At 40.7% G+C, this 15,537-nt stretch overlaps 2 protein-coding genes across 4 annotated transcripts; one reads left to right on the forward strand and one right to left on the reverse strand.

Moving 5' to 3' along the window:
- Window positions 1-1,186: 1,186 nt before the first annotated feature.
- On the reverse strand, window positions 1,187-5,643 carry LOC128321689 (zinc finger protein 271-like). The gene is made up of 6 exons (XM_053242084.1): window positions 5,536-5,643; window positions 4,611-4,718; window positions 4,327-4,459; window positions 3,927-4,019; window positions 3,623-3,733; window positions 1,187-2,504 (listed from the first exon to the last, which is right to left on the reverse strand). The coding sequence occupies exons 2-6, from the start codon at window positions 4,680-4,682 to the stop codon at window positions 1,501-1,503; spliced, it is 1,413 nt and encodes a 470-aa protein (XP_053098059.1). The 5' UTR covers window positions 4,683-4,718; window positions 5,536-5,643; the 3' UTR covers window positions 1,187-1,500.
- LOC113524745 (zinc finger protein 16) lies at window positions 5,621-14,626 on the forward strand. Of its 3 annotated transcripts, none has more exons than XM_026911101.3 (6): window positions 5,621-5,718; window positions 7,398-7,506; window positions 8,553-8,679; window positions 8,819-8,911; window positions 9,090-9,191; window positions 13,470-14,626. In XM_026911101.3, exons 2-6 carry the CDS (start codon window positions 7,435-7,437, stop codon window positions 14,561-14,563), a joined length of 1,488 nt encoding a protein of 495 aa, XP_026766902.2. In that variant the 5' UTR covers window positions 5,621-5,718; window positions 7,398-7,434; the 3' UTR covers window positions 14,564-14,626. The 3 variants fall into 3 exon arrangements, with proteins under 3 accessions (XP_026766902.2, XP_026766901.2, XP_034169428.1); XM_026911100.3 differs by having other exon boundaries at window positions 5,679-5,844; XM_034313537.2 differs by lacking the exon at window positions 5,621-5,718 and having other exon boundaries at window positions 7,489-7,506; window positions 8,553-8,671.
- The last annotated feature ends 911 nt before the right edge of the window (window positions 14,627-15,537 follow it).

The raw sequence follows: 15,537 nt of genomic DNA on the forward strand, positions 1-15,537 counted from the left end.
CTCAGCATGCACAAATCATCAAACCTTGCATATAGGGTACAACAGCAGAAGACCACATCAGGTTCCACTACAGTCAGCCTCAGATGACTGTTATTGGCTATCATGGGCACAGACTCACCCAAACTGGACAGCTGAAGATTAGCGTAAAAATCACCTTGTCTTTCTCTAATCTTCATCTGTCCAGTTTCAGTGAGTCTGTGCCCATGATAGCCTCAGATTCCTGTTCTTGGCTGACAGGAGTGGAACCTGATGAGGTCTTCTGCTGTTGTAGCTCATCCATCACAAGGTTTAATGTGTGTTCTGAGATGCTTTTCTGCTCACCACGGTTGTAAAGAATGCTTATTTCAGTTACTATAGACATCCTGTCAGGAACACAGGATGTTTTTTATTTTTTGCACCATTCTGTGTAAACTCTCGAGACTGTTGTGTGTGAAAATCCCAGGAGGTCAGCAGTTTCTGAAAAACTCAAACCAGCCTATCTGGTACTAACAACCATGCCACGGTTAAAGTCACATTTTTTTCTCAATTTCGATGTTTGATGTGAACATTAACTAAATATCTTGACCTGTGTCTGCAAGATTTTATGCATTGCACTCCTGCCACATAATTGGCTGATTGGATAACTGCATAAATGCACAGGTGTTCCTGTTAAAGTGCTCAGTGAGTGTATCATCAGTCCAACGAGCTAGCTAAGACATTAAAATTAGCAACATACTGGAAAAACTGCAAAGAATTCCCTGCTGAGGGACTGTTAAAATGGTTTAGAGCAGAAACAAAACATGGCTTTGCTATAGAGCTTCAGGTCCATGTTGGAAAGTTCATGACCCTCGACTGTCATGTCCAAAACTGTCAATTCCCTCATCAACCATGGCCTTTTATTTAATCACCAAATAACTCCTATAAAACACATTTATTGTCATGAAAAGATTATAAATAAAATATAAAAGGGAGAGATCAAGGACAACTGAATTTGTAAAAATGACAGAATCCTATTCCACTAAATAATTTGTGGAGATGAAACATGCAAGTTTGCCAGTCTTCCCACCGACTAAGAATGGAACAGGTGGGGTGAAAAACTGTGCTGCAGCTAGCCACTAAAAACACTCAGAGACATTTGGGCTTCACTTTTCACTCTGTTATGATGTCCACCCAAATGTGCAGTCATTGTTCTGGATGCGAGGGAAAATTTTGTGGCTTATAGTTTATTGTTCAGCATTTTATTGTGTACACTATAGGTGTATTTTGAACAATATTACGCTGAATTAAACAGTGTTATTCTGAATTTAATTAAACCTTCTGAAGAAATGTGACAAGGTTCCATCAAAACCTTTTCAGGGATGCAATCAAACACACCTCTCCAGTTAGATAGAGTTCACATTCAACACACACAGATCTTTAACTATACAAATATGGAATTTACCAAGTACAAAAATACATGCATGCATAATCCTTAAACAAATCACAGTAGCTATTACAAAAACAGTAAATTTTTTTGAAAGATCATGCATCACAAGCTGATGGCTCCTTGTTGGGACACTTGTGTAGGTTAAATGCACCTGAATAAGTAAATCTCCTTCCACACTGTAAGCACTGAATTGGTTTCTGTGCTATGTGAGTGCGCTGATGTCGTATGAGATTACTCTGTCGAAAAAAACTCTTCCCACACTCTGAGCACTGATACGGCTTTTCTCCTGTGTGAATGCGTTGATGTTGCTGTAGGTCACTCTGTCGAGTAAAACTGTTCCCGCACTCTGAGCAGTGATACGGCTTCTCTCCAGTGTGAATGCGCTGGTGGTTTTGGAGATCATACTCTTGAATAAAGGTCTTCCCACACTGCGTGCAGTGATACGGCTTTACACCTGTGTGAATGCGCTGGTGTCTTTGGAGATTACCGAGATTGCTAAAACCCTTCCCACATTGTGAGCACAGATACGGCTTCTCTCCTGTGTGAATGCGCTGATGTACTCTAAGAGGAGTTTTTCCAGTAAACGTTTTGCCACACTGTGAGCAGTGATAAGGCTTCTCTCCTGTGTGAATACGCTGGTGTGTTTGAAGAGAACACTGATGAATAAAACTTTTTCCACACTGTGAGCAGTGATATGGCCTCTGTCCTGTGTGAATGCGCCGGTGTATTTGAAGAGCACCTTGGTGAGTAAAACTCTTCCCACACTCGTTGCAGTGATGTGGTTTCACTCCTGTGTGAATGTCCTGATGTCTCAGGAGATTTTTCTGGTCAGTAAAACTCTTCCCACACTGTGAGCAAGGATAGACTACTTTCTGCTCTTGTTGATTAGATGTGTTAATGTTGAGAGAACCACAGAGTACCTGAATACTGGAGCTTCTTGTGGGAATACAGTTCTCAGATTTTATTTCTCCTGATTCTAGCAGTCTCTCATATTCCTCAAAGTGGCATTTTCTGATGTGCACATGGAGGTAAATTTGAGATGGATAGGAAACGGAACACCAGGAGCAGGAGAAGACTTGTAATTGTGCATCATCCATTTCTGGAGCAGAAAATGAACAGTATTAGAAACTCAGTACAAAGTATAAAATGTTTAAACAATTTTAGTGAAACAGTATAAATGAAACATAGGCTCTGTGAATTATGGAAAAAATATAACCTGTGGTGAACGTGTGCAGATTGGCCAAGTCTCACTTTGTGTTACTTCCACACTCATATGGAAGACGTCATTCAGTAAACTTTTTTTTTTAAAAGAGCCTTTATATGCATGTTTGAAGACTATTTACCCCTATAAGACAAATGCATGATGCTGATAAAGGGTCCCATCACCTATATAGCCCTCATCACCACAGTCTCCTCTAACAGGTCACACCTGGGCAACAAGGAACATCTGTCAAGTCATATGTCCCAGTATTTTTGATCACTTAAAAAAATGGGTGGGGTCAAACAAAAGGTGCCATGTTCTAAGTTGTTCAACATGTCTAGATGTAAATATCAAGAAATGAAAACTGAAATTCTGATCTATCAATTCATGATCTCAAACCCAAATATCTTCTGTATATAGCAAATACAATAGAATTGGGCTTGTCGTTCCAATACTTTCGGAGGGGGTTGTATATCTTTCTCTGTAGAGAAAAACCACAAGGAAAGGACAAATGCTGGTCTTCTTTGGAGCAAAGGTAGGGCCAGAACAAAAGCTCTTGCTATGCAGCTGTTAGCAACCTAAATAGCAGCTAGTCTAAGAGGTTTGCCACACCGAGCTCGACAACAGCCTCTACTGTGGCTTGGAGGAAACCCATATTATCCCTCACCCTCCCTGGTTTGTAGCAGTCATATGATGGAGTAGAGTTGACTGGCGGGCGGGTACTGGCCAAGACCAAATTAGGGAGAAACTGGGGTGGAAAACCCCAGCAATCCACCTAAGCCTAACAAAAAATGTGGTGACTGTAGCCAAGAACTATGTGCGGTATTTCCAAAACAACGAGAAATCTGAAACTGAAATAAATAGCTAGGTCATCCGTTTGTGTGCAAACCATCTGGGCCCAGAGAGTCAAACAGATTTGACAAAAAAAGCCTGGACTTCAACCAAAACTGAGATCTGTTTTCTTTTAAATATAGTGCCACCTTTAGAATGAACTCCAAGTGACATTGTTACTTAACCCATTGTACAGAGGTAGTCTTCATCTTCAGACTCTTCCTTTTTTAAATTCCTCCTTTGAAATCGTTTCTTCTGTTGGACCACATGTTTCATAGAGCTGGATGTCCCTCCACCTGAAATGCCAACATTTAAACTTAAACACTTTCTATTTTTTCTACTCTCTCAAATAAAACAGTGAAGTACAAAAACTGAGGAATAACAGGGAAAATGAGTTGATGGTCATGTCCAGCCACAAATAATGTTTAATTAAGACTAAAAAGTTTTACTGAGCTCCAGACTGGACCATAATACACCCTGTTTTCTTACAGAGGTAGGCTTCATCTTCAGGTTCTTCCTTTTTTACATGTTTCTGTTGGTCAACAGTTGTGATGTCTCCCACAGAGCATGATGGTCCTCCACCTGAAATTCCAAATATATTTATACATTGTCATTTAAAGGAAAAAAGTGAAGTACAAAACAAACAAACGAACAATCCCTTTGCCACCAACAAGTCTAGTCCTTCTTGTTACTAATTTGTATGCCAGAACTACCTTTAAAATATACTTCAAATGTAATTAATTATATTGAAGAAAAACTATTTCAGATATTTGACCTTGCTGTGATCTTGACTCTGTTTGGATCAAATCCAAAATCTAGCCCGTTCTTCTGCTGGTTATTACAATGATCTGAGCATCAGATTGGACTGTGTTGTTCCCTGTTGACTTACAGAGGTAGTCGCCATCTCCAGGTTCTTCCTTTTTTATATCTTTCTGAAGGGCCACAGGTGTGACGTGTCCCACAGAGCCAGCTGTCCCTCCACCTGAAGCTGTACACGTTCCTGTCTGCACATCTCCATAAAGCTAATGGCCAAAGAGTAAAAATAATTATTTAGCAAATGGAAAGTAATTGAAAGAGTTTTTTTTATTGTAGGAATCCTTTTTTTTTTTCATAGCTACAAAGCTTTGAAACTCAGTCATATCAGAAGATTACACACATATGGCTAAATGTTACCTGTGAGCCAGCGAGAACAGGAATGCGTGGAGGTTTTGTAGAAAAGCACATTTGAACATCTGCTGAGTCCATTTAAGGGGTTATCAGGAGGTCGAAACAGTCATAATTCTGGAAAAGGAGACTCAAAACATAAGCTCAAACTCATACTATTCAGACAAACTACTAAAATATACAGAGAGGCTGAAATTTCGAGGTGTTTCACCACTGCTAACTCTGTGACAGAGCTGTTCGAAACCTCGCTCAGTGCAGTGGGGAACCTAGGCCAGCTTGCAGGGGGACTTCCGGCCAGTCTGGTTTATGGACAGCACCGAGTGGTTAGCACTGTTGCCTCACACTTCCTGGGTTGGAGGTTCAAATCCTTTCTGCACCCTGTGTGTGTGGAGTTTGCATGTTCTCCTTGTGCCTCAGGGGTTTCCTCCAGGTACTCCGGTTTCCTCCCCCAGTCCAAAGACATGTAGGCTGATTGGCATCTCTAAATTGTCCCTAGTGTGTGAATATGCATGTGTGATTGTGCCTTGGAATGGACTGGCACCACGTCCATTGGAAGACAGATGGATAGATGGATATAAAGTGGATGGATGGATGGATGGATGGACAGAAACCCAGCTACTCAATCATTATTGACTGGATGAAGATAGTGTCTCTTAGATGCCTAATCATTAGACAAAATTTCGCATACAAATGAAACTGTATGTATGTTTTAGCCATCTACACCACTGTTTTTTGCATGTTTCAAAGTGAACACGCCAGAGTATCATTCTCTATGTACTGCACTTCCAAGGGAGGAGGGAGCCATTTTGTGAGCCATTGTGTTAAGCTCAGATAGTTTAACTTACCACAGGTTTCCAAATCGAGCGTAGAAACCATTTTCAAATCTGTTACTGTTAAAATCTAGTCAGGATTATTTTCATCTAGAGATTATTACCTCAGTGAAGAAGCTGTTAATCACGAGTCCGTGGACTGCATCAGTATACAGCTGAGGAACTAGAGCCTCGACCTGAGCTGCAGCAAAACTCAGACTCCTCCAGCAGGCGGCGCTGTGAACTTTAACATGGCTGTAAACCCACAACAGAAGAAGACGAGCTAACGGTTGAAGGGTCTCACTGAGGTAATCCTTTCTATTTGAAAAGATTTCTGACAGGACTATATAACAACAGATTGGATGGATTTAAAAATAAAGCTTGTTTTTGTATATATTTGAGGATGTTCACTGCATTCTGCTTTAAACCCTGAGGTAAGTTATATGAGATTTTTCCATATAAAGAAACAGGTTTTCTAATTGGAGAATTTTAATATACAGTCTACAAAAGCCTATTTTCTGTTTATTTAAAATAAGACAATAAAGCTTTTTTTTTTTCTTTCAAATTGTCTGAATAATTGTGATAAATAATGGTGGTTACTGTTCTCTAGAGAGTGGATTATGCAGTTGTTTTGTAACTGATTCATTTTATAACAATTAACTTTTATTTTTAATTAATTTATTTAGTGTTAGATTATACTATATCTCTCTTTCCAAACATCTTCACAAAGTAAAAAAAAAAAAAAAAAAAGGAAATAGTATGTGTAAAGTTAGAGAATTAGTAGGGCTTAAAAAATGGAAGAAAAATCATAAACTATCAATTCAATTTTATTTATATAGCGCTTTTAACAATGGATATTGTCACAAAGCAGCTTTACAGAAAGATATAAGTTCAGGATATAAATTTAAACTTTTCAGATTTATAAATTTATTCCTAATGAGAAAGCCAGAAGTGACAGTGGTGAGGAAAAACTCCCTGAGACATCATGAGGAAGAAACCTTGAGAGGAACCAGACTCAGAAGGAAACTCATCCTCATCTGGGTGACACGGATAGTGCGATTATAAATCAATCCCTTCTGTAACTGTGTACTACATGGACAAATAGTGCAATTGTGTAAACAGGAAATTCATTACAGTTTTCACATGAAGTCTAACTTTGTTGAAGTTATCAAACTGATGGAGATTCAAGTGCAAAGCTGTTCGTATCAATTGTAGTCCAAAGCCATCTTCATGATTTCTAAGTGGTACCATCCTCAGTAATGTCATGTATCTTCTCGCTGTCCATGTGGAGCCATCTTCAGCAACAGCGAGTGGTCAGATTATAACTTTAGGGCACAACTATCAGATGATGCAACTTTATATAGTCAAGAACATCAAAAAGAACTTCATCATGAGCTGCATGTAATTGAAGGAAACAGCCTTCTTTCAGAACCTGCATGGTGCAGTACAACACTGCGGTTAAACTGAGCAATGAAATAAATATGCAACCGTCTAAATATAGTCTCAAAAACCAACACTAGATACAATAAACACACTGATCAAAACAGATAAAGTAAAACGTGAGTAATCTGTAGAAGCTGCTAATATGAAGCCTGGCACGTAATGCACCAACTAACCAATTTTTTACCCTTTTTTCACTTTCTTAAAATATCGGAATTAATTTTAAGTACATTTTAAAGACAGATAGGTTATAAGATACTTTAGTACATCATGTGCAGCAGGCTACATTTTAGTCATGACTCTTTCTCATCAGAGCTGGACAGATGGTACACGCCCACGGGCAACAACAGTAGCGCTTGCTCCACGGCCCAAGAGACAAACAACAAGTGACGTCACTCGCTAGTGTGCATACAGGGTTCAGTGGTCTTGCATTAAAAAAAGGGCATGTTGACTAATTCTCACTCTCCCTGAAATTAAATCCTCATATTTTATTAGTATACAGAGTATTCTGGAGTTTTCAGCTTTTGATTTGAGTCTCCTTTTCCAGAAACACAACCCTTCAGACCTCCTAATAAGACCTTAAAATGGAGTCAGCAGACGTTTGGCCATGTTGTTCAAGAAAGGCTCCAGACACTTCTGCTCCTGTTGGCTCACAGGTAATGATTAGCCATGTGTGTAATCGCCTGATGTGTTTCATTTTTAAAGCTTTGAACAACAGAATATTGGAACAGTAAGGTATTACTACCATCAAAAGCAGCACGTTCAGATCACAGCACAGGTTGGTTTAAATACACTATATGGCCAAAAGTTTGTGGACACCTGACCATCACACCCATATGTGGTTCTTCCCCAACGTTGGAAGCACACAATTGTATAGAATGTCTCTGTGTGCTGTGGCATTACAGTTTCCCTTCACTGGAACTAAGAGACTCAAACCTGTTCCAGCATGACAATGCCCCTGTGCACAAAGCGAGCTCCATGAAGACATGGTGTGTGAGGGTTGGAGTGGAAGAACTCGAGTGTCCTGCACAGAGCCCTGACCTCAACCCCACTGAACACCTTTGGGATGAACTGGAACACCGACTGAACCCCAGACCTCCTCGACATCCCAACATCAGCGCCTGACCTCACTAATGCTCTTGTAGCTGAATGAACACAAATCCCCACAGCCACGCTCCAACATCTAGTGGAAAGACTTCGCAGAAGAGTGGAGCTCATTATAACAGCAAACACACGGGGAATAAATCTGGAAGGAGATTTTCAACAAGCACATGAGTGTGATGGTCAGGGGTGCACATACTTTTGTCCTTATAATGTATATCTATTGAAGATCATGCTGCTTCAGTGTCCTGGTACCTCAGTGGTGGAATGAGCTTCTCTCTCCACTCTGAGCAGCCCTACATTTCCTTTTTTATTTGTACTATTATTTATGCATTGAACTTTCAATTGTCATTGTTGTTACTGATTCTCTCTTGTATTTTTATGCACATAAGTTTAAGAAACTCAACAACTCTAGCACTAAAGCTAGCATAGTTTAGTCAGAGTGCTAATGGAGTCTGTGTGACTATTATTCTGTTAATCAGCTTCCTTCCATGGTAGTTTGCATGCTACCAAGTTATCATCGTCTCAGAGCTCATGCTCAGGATATATCAATAGTGATGATTGTTTTTGTTAATAAGTATTATTCCTCTTTGGTCATTAGGTTTGCTGTAGTGTACGAACGGAAACTTGTACAGTGTCTGGGGGAGAGACATCAGGTTCTGTGGGACATGTCCCGGACCTTCAGAAAGATATAAAAAAGGAAGAACCTGAATATGAAGAGTACGTTTGTAAGTCAACATGGCACATTACAGTCCAGTCTGATGATCAGTAATACTTTTTAGTTTAGCTTAGTTTCATTTGTGAGCGAACTTTCATTTGTTTTGTACTTTACATGACAATATTTAAATTCAGTTGATGAAATTTCAGGTGAAACCACGACAGGCTCTGTGGGACACATCACGCCTGTGTGTCAACACACACATGTAAAAAAGGAAGAAGCTGAAGAAGAAGACTATCTCTGTAAGAAAACATGGTATATTAAGCTCCAGACCTGAGCTCAGTAACTCTTTATATTCATAAATTGAATTTATTCATGAGTGAACCAGTTTTTCAACACTTGTGCTCCCAACTTCATCCCTTTGTTCTTCAGAGTTATACTTGAGTTGAAAGTATTTAAACATACATGGTGGAATTTCAGGTGATGGAACATCAAACTCTGTGGAAAACATAGTCCAACTGAACGGAGGATTTCATGTAAAAGAGGAAGAGTCTGAGGATGAAGACTACCTCCATACAATGGGTTAAGTAACACGGTCATTGTAACACTCCTTTTAAATTTTGCTATACAATTCATTTTAGAAAAATATGGAAAGGTGGTGCAGCAGATATAGCACTGCCACCTCACAGCGTCAGGGTCACTGCTTTGATCCTGAGCCCAGGTTACTGTCTGTGTGGAGTCTCTGCATGTTTGTTTCTGCATGTCTTTCTCCATGTTTGTGTGGGTTTCTTTTGGGTCCTCTAGTTTCTGTCTTATCTCCCCAAAAACCTGGTAGTAGGTGAATTGCCCCTAGGTGTGAAAGAGTGTGTGAGTGTGTGTTTGTGTGTACATGGGGCCCTGTGATGGACTTGTGCTCCATCCATGATGTATCTCCTCCTTACCCCCAGTGTTTCCAGGATAGTGTTTCAGCTGTGACCCTGATCAGGATAAAGTGGTTACTGAATGTGAGTGAGTGAGTATCTAGGAAGGTAAGCTGAGTTTGTTAGCAAATCTGCCTGATTCTCTGAGCGAGCTGATGTCGTCATGGAATTGTTGCCTTTCCGTCAGTTCACTAAAACAGGTAGTATGGTAGTACAGGGCACCACACCTTTCTGCATCTGTAGGAAGACTGATGTATTTACTTCTGAAACGATGTAGAGGATCATGTCATTTAGACTATCTTCTTCACCACTGTCTCCTCACCTCTCCGAGAACACAATTTACCGTAGATGGCTAGGTAGTTTGCTTGATGTATTTGCTATGTTCTCAAATTGCTCCATTGGTTTCCATGGTGCATTGTTTTTGCATGTGATTGACAACTCTGTATCAGGTGTCTAAACTATCTACTGTTTAGCTTGTCAACAGCTGCTTAACAAAGAAAACCAGCATTTCTTTTCTCTACACCAGAAAGATCAGCCTGTTGCCTGCCTGGTTTGCCTGAGGATAGTCCAGAGCTCTGCTGGATGCTAAAACATGTGTGTTTAACTAGTCATCTTTTACTGTGTGTGGAAAAAAAAAATTCCCTGGCGAGCAACATCCGTCTCTTGTCTCCGAGTCTGCTGATCCATCCAGCGAGATTCAGATGGCAAGATGGAAGTTGTAGAGGAGTCTGGTGCCAACACACATATGGCGTCAGTGGTGATTATACACCCACTCATTTGGAGGCTTGGCCCACCTAAAAAATCACTCTTATAGATAGTTGTAGATAGATACACTACGGTCTTCTTAAAATTATTCACAAAAACAGTTCTCGCTTGATAGGAGCTGCCCATTTAAGAAGCCGCATTGAGGGACATTGCTCAGCAACAGGTGTAAACCTTTCTGCGCGATGTGCAGTCATGTAGCAAGCAAGTCTAATCAAGAGTTTACCTCCTCTGAAAAGGATGCCGTGGTATGTCTTTTCCCCTTGCCTCTCATACCATGTAATCAGAGGATATAATAACAAGAAATATACGTCGGTGTCTGTTAACACTGGAACGCACTGTCTGAGTGGAGATCATCTGAAAGGTGAAGAACAGAACTGCAGTTTGTTGAGGAATGCATTGAGCAACGCTAAAACATTTTTAAGTTTAATAAAAATGCTTTAAAATTATGGCTGTGTATTGTACATAGGAATAATCATAGGAATAAGAGTAAGCCTGGTTTCCTTTTTATCAATCGAAATCTGAAGGCTTTTGCTGTAGTTTTGTGTATGAATGAAATGTTTTAATAAAAATCTGATGATGCTGTGGGCCTTTCTGTCTATTTCTTCTGTTAATAACGTTAAAATGTTGTTGAAAGGCAAGACAACCCCTTTATTAATGTTGCGTCTGTGCTGATTGGGAAAACTGCTGTGAAATTAACAGTAGCAATGTGGCTATAGCATTTTGGATAAACTGGTATTTCATTGAAATTAAATTATAGTTGGCTTACTAAAATATCAAAAACACTTGTAAAACACAGCAGAATAAACATCTCTAATTTTATCAGCCTATTTTCTGAAAATTGTCATGTTTAATTTTGTGATTTCTGTTAGGTGTGATGTGTTCAGATGCTGGATTTGGTTTATATTTAAGGCATGTAAGGCACTACTCAGTGCATTCTGTGGCATTTTGTTGTGTTCATTTTAGGCCTATAGATAGGCAAAGTTCCTGGAATGTATGTTTTTTTTTAATCTGCTGCAGCTGTGGCAACATGTGTGTGTTGTGAACTGAAGTGAATTAGGCACAAGGCTTATCAAACTGGCACAAACCTCTTGAATGGTAGCTTTTCATCTCATTGGCCAATTTCTACAAGCATTTAAACTTATTTTGTGTGACTTTCAAACCCATGTCCACCCTGTTTTACTTACGCCCACACACTGTTCAAGTTCTGGTCTTGCCACATAGCAATCTCGGATTTTGACTACAGTATTCTCGGTATTAATGAGTATAGCATTTTGGAGGAAGAAACTGAAGATATGCAGACTAGACAGCCTGTCCCTTTGGCTGCTGAGAAAACACAGCGCTTGTGCTGTTTGGCCAAGCATGTCAAAAACCAATTACTTTCCTTCTTCTGTTCTCAGCAATAGTTTTTAGACTTTGTCATGGAGCTGACATCATCCTGGGACAAATCTTTTTAACAGTGTACGTCACTGTGCCTAGCTATGTGTAGTTCATTCATTGAAACCATATAAACCCTCCCTAATGGATTTTGCTTTGGCAGCATACATATTACCTCAGGACAGCAGGCATGCTGGGTCTGCCTTGGAGCAATGATGCTTTTATGCAATGCTGCTCAAGAAAATTATATCATTCGGTAATGACCACTGCTAGGGACATTAGCTTAGACTTTTTAGCTTGGGCGCACAGAACTGCCTGGCTATGTACAGGTCCGAACTGCCAGCCAGTACCAGGATGAACCAGTATCTCACATCAGATTATAATGCCTTGCAGGTGGTGCCATATACGCAAATTTTTCTCAAAGGAAACAGCTTAATGTGCCAACAAAGCAACATCTGCTCAGGAAGGAAAACTGTCCGCTTACAATTGAAGCCTCCCTTACCAAGCTTCAGTGTTTGGGAGACATCACTGCCTTATGTTGCAATTGACTAAAGGTCATAACTTGTCATTTCTGACCTCAGAACACTGTACACTATATGTCCAAAAGTTTGTGGACACCTGACCATCACACCCATATGTGGCTTTTGAACATCCCAGTCCAGATTTATTCCCGTGTGTTTGCTATTATAATGAGCTCCACTCTTCTGGGAAGCTTTCCACTAGATGTTGGAGCGTGGCTGTGGGGATTTGTGTTCATTCAGCTACAAGAGCATTAGTGAGGTCAGGCGCTGATGTTGGGATGTCGAGGAGGTCTGGGGTTCAGTCGGTGTTCCAGTTCATCCCAAAGGTGTTCAGTGGGGTTGAAGTCAGGGCTCTGTGCAGGACACTCGAGTTTTTCCACTCCAACCTTCACACACACCATGTCTTCATGGAGCTCGCTTTGTGCACAGGGGCATTGTCATGCTGGAACAGGTTTGGGCCTTTTAGTTCCAGTGAAGAGAAACTGTAAAGCTACTGCACACAAAGACGTTCTATACAATTATGTGCTTCAGAATTTGTGGCAACAGTTTGGGGAAGACCAACATATCGGTGTGATGATCAGGTGTCCACATACTTTTGGCCATATAGTGTATTTTGCCCACCATCCCAGGCAAGAAGCCAGGTAGTTCACTCCTGCCCAGACCTATAGTGCCTGCCATCTAGGGTCATCCTCTAAGAGAGGACTCTACTACTGAAAGTGAACATTTCTAGAGAAATGTAGTATATGTTCAGTGAAAGTGAACATGTTTCGCATATAACCCCTGTTCTCTAAGGGAGAGGAAGAAGATAACATTAAACTGTCCAGCAAAACAGTCATAGCTTGGTGAAGAGCAACTGCTGAGCTGAGAGGAGACCGTGGTGACGAGCTATAAAGCTGATGTGACCAGTTACTGTCACCATGCATTACCTGCCTTAGAGGAGTAAAGATATGTGTCTTCAGCCAGATGAATGTGTGGTATCCCATAATGTATGTTGCATCTTGTTGGGATCTATTAGAATCTCTAAAATAAGTTTACTACAGGACTTCATCCAGATAAGAAGAGTGTTAACATTACTGGCAGGAACACACTGTGTTTTTTTTTTTTTTTTTTTTTTCTTCAGTCACTCTGTGCGTGTTCACCAGAATTTATAACTTCTGTTGCCTCTGATCCTCCCCAACTCATAGAGCCTATGTTTAGTTCATAGTTTTTTCCTTGACGTAATATAAATATTTTATTCCATTTTACAATATGTTTCTAATGCTGTTCATTTTCTGTTCCAGAAATGAACACTGCCCAGTTAGAAGTCTTGTCCTGCTCCTGGTGTTCACTTTCTAGTACGTCCCAAAATTACCTCCACAAACACATCAGAAGATGCCACTATGAGGAATATGAGAAGTTAAAATCAGGAGAGATAAAATATGAGAATCCGATGCCCATAATAAGCACCAGTATTCAGCAAACAGTCTCTGGTAATACCTCTGATCAGCGAATGAAGAAAGAAGTCTATCCCTGCTCAGAGTGTGGGAAGAGTTTTGCTGACCGGAGTAATCTCAGACGACACCAGTACATTCACACAGGGGTGAAGCCACATCACTGCTCATGGTGTGGAAAGTGTTTTATTCAAAGGAGAGATCTCAAAGAACACCAGGTCATTCACACCAGAGAGAAGCCGTATCACTGCTCACAGTGTGGGAAGAGTTTTTCACGACAGCGTGACCTCCAAATACACCGACGCGTTCACACAGGAGAAAAGTTGTATAACTGCTCAGAGTGTTCAAAAAGTTTTAATCGACAGAGTAATCTCATACAACACCAGATCATTCACACCGGAGAGAAGCCGTATCACTGCTCACAGTGTGGGAAGGGTTTTACTCGACAGAGTAATCTCATACAACACCAGGTCATCCACACAGGAGAGAAGCCGTATCAGTGCTCACAGTGTGGGAAGAGTTTTATTCACCAAAGTTATCTCCAACGACACCAGTGTGTTCACATGGGAGACAAGCCGTATCACTGCTCACAATGTGAAAAGAGTTTTACTCGACAGATTGATGTCCAGCGACACCAGCGTATCCACACAGGAGAAAAGCCATATCAGTGCTCACAGTGTGGGAAGAGCTTTACTCGACAGAGTACTCTTAAATCACACTGGCGCATTCACACAGGACAGAAGCCATATGACTGCTCGGAGTGTGGGAACAGTTTTACTCGACATAGTGATCTCCAGCGACACCAACGTGTTCACACAGGAGAGAAACCATATTGCTGCTTACAGTGTGGGAAGAGTTTTACTCGACATAGTACGCTCGAAGCACACCAGATCATTCACACAGGACAGAAGTATGGAGTTAAAATCATGCCATTAGAAATTTGAATGTTATTAATGAATTTTACACTGATCACGTGTGACAAATGGATTAAAATTTTGTCAAATGCAGGGAAATGTGTATTGTTTCACTGATGCCAGTTACATTGAAGGTATTTCATGCTTTCATGCTAGCACATATTCACTCCCAAAGCTGCCCTTACGTGAGGAGGAAAGATCTCAGTGGAGCGCAGATCATCTTGGCACTACAGAGCAAATCCCTGAAATGGTATATGTGCATGCTTACTTTTGCCAATGTACTAAAACTAACATAGCTACTGACTTCACCTGTTTGGTTCTAGCCATTAGTGTGTTTTAAGAAGTGTCTAAGATACACTTTGGTGTATTTTTCAACTTAACATAAACCCTAAATTAAAATATACAAAAATGAGAATGAGCAATAATAATTACTGGACTTGTGCAATGATCAGCCATATCATTAAAACCACTGACAGGTGAAGTGAATAACATTGATTATCTTGTTACAGTGGCACCTGTAAAGGTGAGGGATTTATTAGGCAGCAAGTGAACAGTCAGTTTTCAAAGTTGATGTGTTGGAAGCAGGAAAAATGGGCAAGCGTAAGGATCTGAGCAACTTTGACAAGGGCCAAATTGTGATGGCTAGATGACTGGGTCAGAGCATCTCCAGAGCAGCAGGTCTTGTGGGGTGCTCCGGGTATGCAGTGTTTAGTACCTACCAAAAGTGGTCCAAGGAAGGACAACTGGTGAACTAGTGACAGGGTCATGGACGCCCAAGGCTCACTGATGCACATGGGGAGAGAAGGCCTGTCTGGTCTGATCCCACAGAAGAGCTACTGTAGCACAAACTGCAGAAAAAGGCACCAGGATGCACTATGGGAAGAAGGTAAGCCGGCGGAGGCAGTGTGATGCTCTGGGCAATGTTCTGCTGGGAAACTTCGGGTCCTGGCTTCATGTGGATGTTACTTTGACACGTACCACCTACCTAAACATTGCTGCAGACC

This window comes from Pangasianodon hypophthalmus, chromosome 19 (genome assembly GCF_027358585.1).
Source record: "Pangasianodon hypophthalmus isolate fPanHyp1 chromosome 19, fPanHyp1.pri, whole genome shotgun sequence".
NCBI classification, from domain to species: domain Eukaryota; kingdom Metazoa; phylum Chordata; class Actinopteri; order Siluriformes; family Pangasiidae; genus Pangasianodon; species Pangasianodon hypophthalmus.